The following is a 15,041-nucleotide window of genomic DNA, read 5'->3' on the forward strand; positions in this document are numbered from 1 at the left end:
ACTCGTTTCAAAGGCAGACGACGTCCTACCTATAATCACTGTATTACAGTCATGACAATCGTCTCCCAACAAGATGCCCATTGGCCAGAATGGAAACAGTGTCCCTGTCTCTTGCCTCTCCAACTACAGCCATGACCTTCCTTGGCTGTTGCTACCACTACAACTACTACTCATAGCCCAAGAAGTATAGTGCACTGCTTAGATGGTATGTGCACTCTTTTTCTCTTTCTCTTTCTCTCTGCCTGGTGTAAGACAGCACGTCCCTAACCCTGAAGAACCCTGCATTCACCTACAAGAAATGTCAGTAGGCAGAATGATAACATGGGCACTGGCAGCAGTGGGGAATAATAGTGAGGTATGGGTAAAACAGGAAGGGCAATCAGCCTACGAACAAGGGTGGGGGCAGAATAGGAGGGGAGACAGCCTCTGTGGCTGGAGGAGCAGGATTAGTGTGCCTTCTAAAGATACTAACAGGCTGTTGTATCACAAATGTGAGAAAATAAGCTCCTCCTTCCTCACCATATGGTGTAAAGCACTTGTGGAAAAGCCTGGGAAATTAGAATCATAGAATCATAGAATAGTAGAGTTGGAAGGGGAGTATAAGACCACTGAGTTCAACTTAGAGCTGCTGCGAGCTACAGTGAAGTTTAAAGCTTTAACCACACCTATAAAATTGCATGATATGAAACCATTGCACAGTGCAGGCAGGAAATATGGTTCAACATGGGCAAGGTAGTTCTATAGATTTAACCTCACCCAATTTTGGGACCAGCATGCCTTATTCTACATCTGCCTTCCCCAACTTGGTGCCCTCTAGATATGGGAAAGGACCATAGTACAGTGGTAGAACACCTGCTTTGCATGCAGAGGCCCTGCTTCTCCAGGTAGGGACTAGGAAAGAATTCTTCCTAAAACTCCAGAAGGCCGCTGCCAGTCAGTGTTGACAATATTGGGCTAGATAGACCAATGGTCCGACTTGGTATAAGGCAGCTTCCTGTGTTATTGTGTTTGTGTGTTCCTGTTGGAAGGCAATTCCCATCAATCTGGTACATGTGGAGGGTTACCAGATAGAAGAGGGCTGCTCTACATGATACAGCTACACCATGTTGACGTTTGGGTGGACTCCCTTCTCTATCAGCTTGTGTATCTGCCTACACTCTTCTCAATCATTCCAGAATGCCGGACACGGAATAACGGGCCCAAGTTACAGGAAGTCAGATTCCGGCTGGACATCAGGAAAAACTTCCTGACTGTTAGAGCAGTACGACAATGGAACCAGTTACCTAGGGAGGTTGTGGGCTCTCCCACACTAGATGCATTCAAGAGGCAGCTAGACAACCATCTGTCAAGTATGCTGTAGGGTGGATTCTTGCATTAAGCAGGGGGTTGGACTTGATGGCTTTCTAGGCCCCTTCCAACTCTGCTATTCTATGATTCTATTATAATACAAGTGACTGCTTCTACAATGGGCAGAGAGTAAGGGTACGGTTGTTAATTTTGCAATACTTCTTTTTTTTGCTATTGACAGTGGCTGTGCACTAGGACCCTTGTGAAAAATATTCTAAACAAAACTCACCACTGGTTGTAATGGGGCACCAGGCATCATGGCATTGGCTAATTGCATTTGCTGGGCGAGCATGGCCATGTTCTTCTGCTGAATCAGGTTATTGCGTCCATTGATCTCCAACTGTGTTTTTAAGTGTGGTGGTGGGTGAAGATATTTGCAGTTCTCCCTTGAGCATCGTCCCTGAAACACAGCAGAACAGAACAACAATACATTAGCTTTGTCTGGTATTAATTAATGAATTTCTTCATTCTGGATGAGCTATTTTGATTCCATTTAGATGCACAAAGCAGCCCAAAATGCATCCTCTTTTTCAGGATTCTTTTCTTTTCAGCTACACGTTATGCCACAACTAATCAAGCCACAGTTCCCAAATGAGTGTTTACAAGTGTTTAAAGTCAACCATGTTATGGAAAGCACCAGTGTGTGACATTGGTGAATGAACAACAATTGTATTTCCCTTCATATAAATCAGGGGTGGGCACAAAATAGATCTCCAGATGTTTGGACTTCAGTTCTCAGCATTCCTGACCATATGCCATGCTGGAAAGGGCTTCTAGGAGCTGAAGTCCATACATCTGGAGATCTACCTTCCGCTCACCCCTGGTGTAGATTATGTACAATCTTGAACTGGACCATTTTCTACTAGTTCTTGTTGTTTTTTAAAAAGCTAGTCTTGTTGCTTCTGAGGGTCTCCAAAGCTTGGTACAAACTGGGACTGAACCTTCCTCTCCTACCAGTTCCCTAGAGTATTTGGGAGAGAAAACCCTTAGTTGCAACTACAAGCTGGCTACTAGGTCTGGTTACAATACATCACAAGCTCACCTGCACTGTGCTTTCCACAATTCAGTGCTTTAGCACCGACCCAAAAGTGCAAGAAAAAGACCTTGACTAAATAAATCCAATGTAGCATAACCTACTTCATACTGATATCATGCCTGAGTGTTACAGTTCTGCCCATGTTGACCCCACAATCACTCTTATCTGTATAGCAGAGACAAGCAGGACCAGTGGAGACAGGCTGAGCTCAGGGCCTCATTTAACTTGTAGGGATTTGCTGAGCTGAATGAGCACATCTGGTTCCTGAAACAAGCGCCATTCACAAGAACCCTGAGCTTGAAAAACAGCAATTAGTCAACAAAATTAATGTTTTCAATGATCACAGTTAAATGTGCAACTGTGGCGTCCATTCTCCCAGGGACACACTATAAACAAAGATATAAAGCGACACAAATTTCCTCTTGCCAGAACAAATAGCTTAATCTGAAAGGTTCCAATTCCATTCTTTTCCTTAGTAATCAATCCAAGAAGCAGCAGTGGGCCATGAAAACCAGAACTTTAATTTAAGCAAAGGGCTGCTTCAAACAAGTATTGCTGTTTTGCTCTTTTTTTCCTTTCTTTTTTCCTTTTTTTCTTTTTGGTCTTTTGCAGGGAATAAATTAATTCAGTAAAAATGTAATCTTATACAGAGCTTTTGCACAGAAAGCTTGTGTTCGTTATAGGTCTGCAAGTGATCCAACTTGAATCTCTCTTGTGTCACAGTAAATGGTTTATTTCCACCCATCTGTCTCTGCTCTTGTCGGCCAAACACATATGAGTCTCATTTTTGCCGCTAGCTAGTTGGCATTTGCATAACACAGTATGTCTGATAATGGGATTTTACATAATTCTTGAGATTCTGTTCAGGTTAAGTAATACCAGTAGATCAGTCAATCAAACTGACTGCATCAACATGTGTTTCAAAACACGTGCTTGTAATTACAATGGAAACTCCAAGGCATTTATATGATGGCTTTGAAATATGTCAAAAATAGGGAGGATATGCAACAGCATAATAACAAACAAAGGATGTCCACTACATAATAAAAGAGTATGCAGGTTATAATTAGACATTCAAATAAGCAGGATTACTGTTTAGGACTAAATATGCAACATAAGAAACAAAGTATATTAGACATTTAGATAAATAGGATTTGTGTATGCAACGTAAAGTACAGTATATCTGAATTATCATGTGAAACATCTGAAATGTGGACCACAAGGGATTTACTGCAGAATTGTATAATGCAGTTTAAAACTTGTTTGATAGTTGTTTCTTCTCTCTAAGGGCCCATTTACATCAAGCAGGATATTCCACTATGAAAGTGGTATGAAAGCGGTATATGAAAGGCAGGAGCCACACTACTGCTTTATAGTGGTATTGAAGTGCACTGACAACTGTTGGGGCCCATTGACACATACCATATACCACTTTCATAGTGTTATATCTTGCTTGGTGTTGATGTGTCATGGGCCCCAACAGCAGTGCACTTCAGTACCACTATAAAGCAGTAGTGCAGATCCTGCAGTGAACTTCAGTACCACTATAAAGCAATAGTGTGGCTCCTACCTTTTATATACTGCTTTCATACCACTTTCATAGTGGAATATGCTGCTTGGTGTAGATGAGCCCTAAGAAACCTTTGGTACTGTATTTCTTGAGCACACTTTCAGCACCAAACTACAATTTCCAGGATTTTTTTTTCAGGGGAAGGCATGACTATTAAACTGCTATAATAGTAGATGACGATAGTAATTCAATCATCATCATCTGCTGATTTAAGACCACAGTTAAGGCTCATGATGGGTCAAGCTCTACAAAGCTAGGTAAATGAATGTTAAGGCTGATGCATTAACTGACATCCCCTGTGATCAGTGATGAGGTTGTGCAATGTCACCAAACATACTTCTTTACAGCCTAGCCTTCATGCACTCACACTTTTATTTGGTCTTTCAGGCCCAAATCCAGATGGGGATGGTGGACTGCCTGGGACCAGCAAAAAGGACCTACAAGTTCTGCCTTGCCTTAATAAGCATCTGAGCCTTATTAGGCTCCATCCAGGTTTGGGAAAGCTTGTTTATCCCATCCTGCCAGGAAGTGAAATAAATAACAAAGAGGTATGGGCAAACACACAGGAGGATTCCTCTAACAATACAATGAGGCTCAGATGCTTCATAAGGCAAGACAGGACCAGGACAATGTGGGTCATCTTTACTGGTCCCAGGCACTCCATTCTCCTCAGATCCAGGCCCAAGCATAGAGCATCTCTCTGTGTCAGCCCAGAGATGCTGTACACTTGAGAATAATGATCTGTATAAGATGCTTTTAAATGCTATATATCTGCTGTGTGGATGCCACTATTGGAAAGTGCTTTCTGGAACCATAGGGGCTGAAAAGTTTATATTAGCCCTCAGTGGGTGTACAACAAAAGCACACAGAAAAGAGTTTTTTTTTAAAAAAAAAAAAAAAAAAAAGTTAAGGTACAGAGAAGAAGAGTTGCTCCAGAATGATGAGGCATATAACAGTAGAGAAATGATGGAAGGAACTGAGACTTGCAAAGAGGTCTAGTTTCCTCATGACCTCTCAACTCAACAATGGAGCATTAGATATTAACAGTGCCATTATGCAACCCTGAAATATATATTTCATGTAACAAGTCCTAAGTGACCCAAAGAAGTTTCCTTGCCAGGTTAACTCAGACACACATACACATTCATTTTAACCTAATGCATTTTCATGCATTCTTAGTAACAATTACTCAGGATGTGTTGTTGCCATTGTTTTTTTAAAAGCCTATTTTCCTTCCCAACGTGCATTGTTAGCCTATTTTAATCAATGCAGAACCGTGGTGGTAAATGCATCTTCTCCAGAATACATCCACTTTGGCACAAAATCTATGCAATTCTTGCACTGTCCCTACAGTAGCAGTAATAGATGACCTAATTAGCTAAATATAACATCCAAATAAGTCAGTAATAAACTCCACAAATATATGTTGATCATAAAAGATATTATACACTCTGGACTGGTAAACTAAGCTAACCTTTCAGCAAGAAACTCAATGGACGAAATTGTTGGACAAAAGGTGACACTGTTCATAATCTCTGTTTCTATAAGATACAGCTACTTTATATTAGGGGTTCCTAAAGATGAATGATGCTGTTAAGTCGAACTGTACTTTTACTATGGTAATATCCACTGGGGGGAGCTTGGAATCTGCAATGTGACCATTTTTTCCCCCAAGTGTACTTTACTCTTCAAGCAGAAAAAGTTTGCAGCAGCCTTGAAAGAGCAACTGCAGCTTTCTCATTCTACATGTTTGAAATCCACACAGGAGGTAAAACAAAACAAAATCAAAAAAAGCCCAAACTCCAATAATCAACTCTGGACTCCTTCCAGAGTTGATTATTGTCCAAAAATCCCACAATTACTGTAGATAAACAAAACACTATGAGTTGGACCCAGACTTAATCATGTTTACAGGAGACCAGTTGAAACAACACAATTTAATTTAGTCCCATTCATTTCAATGGGTCAAATATATATGCTTTTATAAAGGTAAAAGTAAAAAAATATTTTTAAAAAACACCAATATTATTAAAACAATAATATTAATTATTTAATATTATTAAATAACAACAAGAATGAAAGAGTGAATAATTACAAATTATGTTAGTATGATTCCTGCTACAGCTTAAAAATCTACACCTACTTGGAAGTAAGTTTCACTGAGTTTAATGGGATTTACTGCCAGATAAGTGTTTATAGGACTCCAGCTTATCTGGAAGTACATCTTACCAAAAGTCAATGGACTTACTTCTGAGTAAGCATGTATAAGACTTCATCATTGGTTTCAATATCAGGAAATTTAGTGCAAGCTGAATTTTCCCATTAAAATCAGTAGGGTTTAACTTTGGCTGGAATTGTTCTCTGTATGCATTGTAAAACCTGGGTAATTATCCAGGATACAATTTAAGACACAAATGGCAACTTTTAGGATCTCAAAAGCAAATTGTTAACTGTTGCAGATTAGCATCACATTTGTCTTCATGGTTTCCTAAGAACAACTGTACATTTAGCATTTCAGTAACAGTGCAGAGTAGGTCATAAAATAAGTATGCCAACAAGGCTCTATTGACATGGGCATATGTCTACATAATTCTGGCAAATACAGCAGAAAGAGCACCCAAACCATCACATGATGTACAATATCTCTGAAAGGCGAGGATCTATTGGAGAGTTTGTTTCTTTTTCCACACTACCATATACTTGTAAACAAGTTCTTGCATCTATGTTGGTTTTGTTCTGCTTTTGCCATTCTATCTCTTCATTGCAAAGTACTTGAAAATGATATCAGAGATCTCCACTTTGAGCCATAGGTAAAGGTAGTGAAACAATGAACTCCGCCATGTTTATATGGCAGACACCTTTGGCTTTGCTATGCATGCATTTTAGAGCCACAAACATGGCTATAGTGGATTCACAGCCACAATAGGAGCTATGAGTGGCAAGAGGAAGTATACAAGCAGCAGGCAGCAACCAGGTTCTGAACCTGGTCTGGATCCAGTTTGCCTCTTACTCCAAAGCACATAGACAACCAGCTACTTTTTTCCCTGAGTGAATCAGATGCTATATTTGTGCAGCTGTAGATATAATTCCTATGTTTGAATCAATAGATAAAAGTACTGGTGAACTGGAAATACTTTCAGTTCAGTTCATTTATTACATTTCTATACCACCCAACAGCCAAAGCTCTCTTGGTGATTTACAAAGATTAAAACCCTTAAAAACATATAATATAAAACCAATGTACAAAAATATGATTTCTAAATCTAGAATCCATTAAAACCATTATCATATTCTTTCAACTGGGAGTAGAGGAAAGTCTTAACCTGACATTGAAAAGATGACATTTCATAATTGGGAGGCCACCACCAAGAAAGCCCTCTCCCTTGTTGCCATCCTCCAAGACTCCCTCAGAGTGTAGATAATAAGTGTAGATAATGAGTGTAGTATACAAGTAGATTCATACTGAGGAAGGCACTCAATCAGGTATTGTGGTCCTGAACCATGTAAGACTTTATAAGTCAAAAGCAGCACCTTGAATTGGACTTGGAAACTTACAGGCAGCCTGTGCGAGTGACCCAGAACTGGTTATATTTTCAGACCTTCTGCTCCTTGTTATTAATCTGGCTGCTGCATTTTGTACAAGCTGCAACTTTCGAACCATTTTCAAAGGCAGCCCCATATAGAGCACATTGCATTAATCTAACTCATGCATTAATCTAATCTATGCAACCAGATCATGAGCTACTGAAGCCAGATTATCCCAGTCCAGATAGAGGTGTAGCTGGGACACGAACCAAAGGTGTCAGAAGTGTCACTGAGGCTACCTGAGCAATAATGTGAGAAAGTGATAATGCATCTTTTGTGATTTTAATGATTTGGACTTGAGTTTATCCCAGATGTCCTTCTACTAAACACAATTAGGATATAAACCTCCTGATTAAAACAACCCGAAAGAGTAGTATCTGATTGGGAAATCTACTATGCAGTGAATTTCTCTGGAATAACGAAGGGGGAACAAAATGGTGGCAGGGCATAGAGGGTGAAGAAAGAACAGCTTTTTAAGTAAGGACCATATGGCATCTTCAGCTGTAAGGTGAGTTTTCTTCCCCAGCAAATTTAAATTCCAATGTTATATTACATTAATTAAAATATAATTGGAATTATACCTGACAGTCTATAAGCTAGACAACAAAAATAACATATAGGAAACAAACAATTTGTTGAGAAGGAAAAAGCTGCTCTTGTCTAATGGATGGCATGCTATTTTTATCCTGCAGAGAAGCGATCACATTGCAGGTGCATTAGCACATTAACATTTATGTTTGGGCAGCATCCACTGCAGAGAAAGCAAGTGGCCCCAAAACCTCAACTGTCACAAAAGCAGATTTGCCTTGTATTACTGAGTGCTCACATAATATAGTTCCGGAGTCATTAAAATCACAAAAGATTTGCTATTGACTTCGTTGGGTTATGAGTTCCAGCCTTGACTTTCAAAGAATGAAGTGAGAACAGTCTGTTTTAAACATTACAAAGAAGTCAAATGAAAATCTATTTTAAAATGTCCCAATTTTCCAATATCTTAATCTAAACAGGAGATTTCTTTCTCTCTCTTTTTTTTTAGAGAATAAAACCAGATTAAAGAAAAATATAATTAAAAGGAAAAAAGGTAAAGTAGATTTATAGATTCTTAAAGGAAATGTACAGAACTCAAGCAAACAAGGTGAAATGTTTGTTTCGTTCTTTGGAATTCTAATAAAAATAAAGAATTTGAAATCTTTTTAAAAATGTATAATTCAAGAGTACAGTGGAAATCTTAGGTGATTACTGCAACCTGCTTTTTAACATAATGCGGAGACAGATGACACCTATCACAATGGAAATTTATCCATCTAAACTGCTCATTCCCCAACTACTGCCTTCCAGATGTTTTGGAATAGAACTCCTATCACTCCCAGACTGGCTGATGGGTGTAGAAGACCAACACATCTGGAGGGCACCAGGTTGGGGATGATGGATAAAAGCAGATCACATGTACCCATACATATAGTGGAAGGAGAAGAAGGATGCTCCCCCTGTTACCTTTCAAAGCCAGCTCTGGACCAATTCATACTTTACAAAACTACAAACTGCAAGCATGACCTGTCAAATGTAAATGTAAATATGTACAGAACTGACATCCATCTCTGCTGCTTATAGGCAGAGAAGCAGCAGAGATGTGGTGACCAGAACTGTACACAGTATTCTAAGTGTGGTCGCACCATAAATTTGTATAAAGGCAGTATGATACTGGCAGTTTTATTCATAATTCCTTTTCTTATAATGCCTAACATGGAGTTTGCCTTCTTTACAGCAGCTGCACTCTGGGTGGACATTTTCATTGAGCTGTCCACCACAATCCCAAGATCTCTTTCTTGTTCGGTCACTGCCAGCTCAAATCCCATTAGGTTATACTTCCCCCCCCCAAAAAAAATGTGCATCACCTTACACTTGCTTACGTTGAGCTGCATCTGCGATTTGGATGCCCACTCTCCCAGCTTGGAGAGATCCCTTTGGAGCTCTTTCACAATCCCTTTGTGTTTTAACAACCTTAAATAATTTGGTGTCATCAGCAAATTTGGCCACTTCACTGCTCACTCCTAATTCCAGATCATTTAAGAATAAGTTGAAAAGAATTGGTCCCAATACCGATCGCTGTGGGACCCCACTGTTTACTTCCCTCTATCAGGAGAATTGACCATTTATTCCTATTCTCTGTTTTCTGTTCTCTAACCAGTTACTGATCCATAACAGGACCTCTCCTCTTATTCCACAACTACTAAGTTTGTTCAGGAGTCTTTGGTGGGGACTTTATCAAAAGCCGTTTGGAAGTCCAAGTAAACAATGTCCACCGGATCACCCCTGTCTACATGTTTGTTGACACTCTCAAAGAATTCTAGTAGATTAGTGAGACAGGACTTGCCTTTGCGGAAGCCATGTTGATTTCTTCTCCAGCAGGACCTGCCCTTCTATATGCTTACTAATTTTGCCTTTAATAACACTTTCAACCAATATACTTAATTCTATATGTCTTTAGAAGGGCACACATACAGAAGACTAAGTAGAAAATTACAGTCATTGCATTGTTACCACCAGTTGCTATAGATAGTTAAAGCTTATAGGCTGAGATGCTTGACGAGATTCCAGGCAGAGAAATGATGCTTTCAACTGTAATAAGCAGAATGCCATTTTGTTGTACATAAAGGAAGCAAGGCTTACTTCCGTATTATGTAATTGGGCTCCCTTATGCCAGATTATAATTACCCTTTTTATTACACCACTTTATAACACTCAGAGTGCTTGACTCTTTACAACAGTGCTACAGATAGCACTGTGCTTGATACTGCAATTAGCCTCTATGTGCAGGCTATTCATAAATATATACTGAGAAGAGACCAAAAAAAATAAAAAATCGGAGACGTTATGAAGCTGCCCTAATGCCAGCCAAAGGCATTCATCAGGATTGTGAAAGTGAGAGGGGAAAGTGCAGATGGGTATCACATGATGTTTTGCTCCTGTTGTCGTATCAGCAACATTTGGGCTAAAAGCCCAGGTCTGTTAAACAACCAGACTGAGCACCATGTAATTTGGGTATCATTATGTCTGCAATATTTTAAACAGTCTGGCCCCAGCAAATGTGGGTGATTGAAGAGGAAAAATAACTTTTTGCAGTACTCCCTCCAGCCCACTATGGCAGTAGCTTCCCCTTATTTTCTTTTAAGATACAGTGTCATGCTAATGGCATGAAAAATAAAGCAGATCAGTTATTATGCTTTGTCTTCAAACTATATATGTCACAGCAGAAGAGCCCCAGTGTGGTGCAGTGGTTAGAGTGTTGGACCGGGACTTGGGAGATCCAGGTTCTAGTCTCCACTGAGCCACGAAGCTCACTGGGTGAGTTTGGGCCAGTCACTGACTCCTCCTAACCTACCTCACAGAGTTGTTGTGAGAACAAAATGAAGAGTCGAAGGACCATGTAAGCCATGTAAAAAGCAAGAGAGGGGAAAGGCAGGATATAAATATAATGATAAAATAATAATAAAATAAGCAGTATGGGAAGACCAAAATGCAAAATGACATCTAAAGTATTGTGTTCATTCTGACGGCAGTTTGTAAAGTAATAGTTAAACACTAGAAAATTGTAGAATTTTTAACACTGAAGCCTTGGTACATGGAGCTGTGGCAAATAGCCATGGCAGAAAAATTAAGATTTAATTTCATATTCAAATTAGGGGCATATGCAGCAACATCTATCAAAGCCATTCCTCAAATTGTGGAAAAGAGACTAAATATATTTTTTCTGGTTTGAAGAATCATAAAGAAAATCTCCAAGAAGCCAATTGATTCCATACTTTTACCTGTAAAGGGGAGAGGATGTTAAACACACTATTCTCTGTCAACAACTAGATTTAAGCTAGATGTAATTTCCTTTCCTTTCTTTTGTGTGTGTGTTTCTTTTGTTTGCTTCTTAGCTCAATGGTAGAGCACCTTGGCATTTTCTGTTAAAGCAGGGTTGGGCAACTTGTGGCCGTCCAGATGTTGTTGGACTACAACTCCCATCATCCCTCACTATTGGCTATGCTGGCTGGGGCTAATGGAAGTTGCAGTCCAATAACATTTGGAGGGCCACAGGTTGCTCACCCCTGGATTAAAGAATCCAGGGCCTTAGTTAGACCTAAGGTTTATCCCAGGATCATCCCGGGGTCATCCCTGCCTGCTCCCAGGATCCCCTGTGGGTCATTTAGATACACAAAGATGACCCCGGGACAATCCTGGGATAAACCTTAGGTCTAGCTAAGGCCCAAGATAGAAAGTCCTGAGATCCTGGATAGTTATTCCAAGTAAAGAGCAGTCAAAACTGGGATAGACCAACATAACTCAGTGGGTCTGTCCAGATGGCACGCCAAGCCACAGTTACTTTTGCAGCAAATGTTTAGTGAATGTGTTCAAACTGTGGTTATGTAGCCACCATGGTTAGGAATGGTTCACACAACATGCTAAGTCATAATGTTCAGCTCAAAATGCATAACCACTGAGGCTTAGGTGTGTTGCCAATGAGATAGCCCTGATGAGTGAAACTGCTCTAATGACTCCACTAATCAACATTAGGCAACATTATCTGCCACACTGGCATGGAGAGGGCAACCTTTAACTGAGATAAGGCTACTGTAAAGATTAAATGGTAAGAAAAATACCTCTTAGATAAAGGAGCTATTTACCCAGCATTAGCATACTCAATTCTCCAAGTGCCAGCCTTATGTAGCCAAAGTAGAACCATCCATACACAAGGTATCACCAGGCTCAGAAAAAACTCAAGGTTTGCAGAAGGATAAAAATATCTTTATAAAAATTACAAAACCAAAGGAGGAAGGAAAACAGCACGCCTAGCAGCCACAGAATCCTGACTGTGGTGTGTCTGTGTGGAAAACTGGGGTGAGGATGATGGAATGTAGTTGATGGAATCCTGAACAGGGATTTTTTTTTTGCAGCTTCCACTTGTATATACTAATAACAAACTCATTCTCCAAATGCCTATCCTTATGTAGCCAAGAACAACACTATTCATGTACAAGAGAAAGATATTAACAGGACTGATAATACCCCAAAATTTTCAGATGGACAACTTCCCAAATATTTATGGGGGGAAATCTTGAGAAGGGAACCCCCAAAACAGCCCAATGAAGTCTAAGCATGCTCAGTTGGCATGGAATACTGGCTTATGGTTTGGAATGAGGGAGCCAAAAACTAGGGGGGAAATGGGATGGAGTATACTGGAAAACAGGCATAACTGGAACCCTGAAAAGCAGCACTCCACACTGCAAAGTTTTGTTAAACATCCCAGAGCAGACATTAAGCTGACTTTCTTGTCATCTGCTGCAAATGGCAAGGCTGATAACACTGGGATTGTTGATGACAGTTTGTTTTGGAACAGGAGACGGAGGTTCAACCTAGCCTCCTTCCCTCTGCTCTCTCCAGACTTTCTGCCTTCCATTCCCCCATTCTCCAGTCTCTCTTACTTCCTGTTTCTGACCTCTCCCAAATCTCCATGTCCTTAGCTGGTGCCCCATTACCTCTTATTCCCTCTAGAAACATGGTAGGCCTTGCCTAGAATGCTCCTTTTGACCAGCTACAAGGACAGCTGCTGCAACTCCTTATGCGTTGTGCTCACATCCTCTTGATTCCACCCTGCTGTTCTCTGTCCCCATCACACTCCAATGCTGTAATTACCCAATTAACGTTGATGGCAAGTGACAGAGTAGCTATCTATGTCATGTCCTGCTTGTGAGCTTCCCAGGGGTTTCTGTCTGGCCAAGTTTGGAAATAGAATGCTTAAGTAGAAAAACCTCTGTCTGATTCTTAACACTGCCTGTTCTCTTGTGAATATGGTTAATGCAACTTCAAATGCTTTCCCCTCTCCCTGTAAATCAGAAGTAGGGAAGGTGTGTTGTTGAACTCTTACCTCCATCAGCCTCAACCAGCAGGGATGATGGAGGTTGTAGTTCAATATCAGGAGGGCCACAGGTTCCCCACCCCTGCTGTAAATAAACACAAAAATTTGCAGTTGTGGGCACCAAATGACTAGGTTTCACTACAGAAATACCACTTCTAAAATTATACAATGCTATCAATGGGCACGATCGCCATCATCATTTTTAAAAACAGGATCCAGTGTCAAGGAGTTTACATGGCTAAATTCTGGGTGTTTTCTTTCTCACAATGCTGGATGCAGTATTTATAAGCACCACAAACCAAAAACATTTGGACATGAGCAATGCAAGGCAGAATGACCACATAACTCAGATGTAGGAAATACAGAAACTGGCTTAGGTGTTTCTTGTGAGAGCAGCCTAAAACGAAGGTAAGGATTTAAAAATAAAACTGATGAATAAATGCTGGAAATCTGCTTTCACTTTGCAATATTATAGTACAGCTACACTCTTTTAAACTTCTAAGCCTGACTGTAGAGCTCAGCTCTATATGAAGAACTTTATTATTCCCAAAGATCAAAGTTATTGGGTGTCATTTTGTAAACACTATAGAGCACGGAGCGCATAACATTATTGCAAGCATCGTACAAGGTTATGCTCCTTGCCGTGATATAAAAATAGCTAAAATAAACAGTCCCAGCAAGCAGGCACAGCATAAACTTTGAAAACTTCAACATACAGCAACACTCTTTCTTTTTTAAGAGGGACAACTTGATTATCCCAAAGTGAAGTATTTCCTGAGTGAACTATGCTTCATTCAAACGTATCTCAGAGGTATATTTTTGAAGAAACGTTGTTGCAGAATTAGGTGGGGGAAGGCCTTAAAATTAAACTGTGGCGGCATACTGTGTCTGTTTATTTTTTTCCTATTTTTACGACACTGCAGTGGCACTAACAGACTTACAGAATACTTTTTATACCATTTTGTACTGTGTTTATATAAGAAAGACTGGGGTTTTAAATTTATTTTTTGTTTTAAAAGCCAATTGGATAGAATCTTGTTTTCCATAAATCAACCAACTCCATGCTATTATAATATCTCCAAGGATTTTCAGAAACACTGCAGAACTGTCAGCACAAATACGCTATTTATATGAAGCTGGAAACATTATTTGAATAAATCTTTGTTTTTCTTACCCTAAAGTAACAAACTCAAACTTTCCTCACAAGGTATAAAACAATTAGCCATTGACACCATTTTAGGAAGCTGTATGAAAAGCCTGTGTTAATTATGCAGGCCTTTGAAAATTTAAGGTCTAACTGGCCCTCCAAAACCTTAAAAATATTTGAATTCTATTCACTTAACTCACATATGTATTCCCACTGTTATTAATGTGAGTCATGCAGGCTTTGGTGGTTTTGATCAGCTGTCTTTGCACTCAAGATTGCTTGTTTTGAGCGAGCAGAGGGCAGCCTCCACTCTGTGTTTCAAGCTACATATGGTTATTCTACACATACATCTTTGGCTCTTATCAACTCACTGATTCTACACACCCAGTGACTATTATTGTGAAAAAATTAAATGGAGTTATGTATTAAGTGGTATAGGGTGGTGTGGTGTAGT

General features: G+C 39.8%; 1 protein-coding gene across 17 annotated transcripts in view; it reads right to left on the reverse strand.

Annotated features, from left to right (window-relative positions):
- MBNL1 (muscleblind like splicing regulator 1) overlaps positions 1-15,041 on the reverse strand; it is a 318,050-nt gene that overhangs the window by 44,232 nt on the left and 258,777 nt on the right. For 16 of the 17 annotated variants that reach the window (XM_063132097.1, XM_063132107.1, XM_063132096.1 and 13 more), the window contains one exon: positions 1,577-1,747. In XM_063132097.1, coding sequence (XP_062988167.1) covers positions 1,577-1,747 — 171 coding nt within the window. Of the gene's footprint in view, positions 1-1,576; positions 1,748-15,041 lie in introns of those variants that run through there. The other variant, XM_063132111.1, reaches the window with a different exon arrangement.

The sequence above is a fragment of the Elgaria multicarinata genome, chromosome 8 (assembly GCF_023053635.1).
Source record: "Elgaria multicarinata webbii isolate HBS135686 ecotype San Diego chromosome 8, rElgMul1.1.pri, whole genome shotgun sequence".
In the NCBI taxonomy this organism is placed as follows: domain Eukaryota; kingdom Metazoa; phylum Chordata; class Lepidosauria; order Squamata; family Anguidae; genus Elgaria; species Elgaria multicarinata.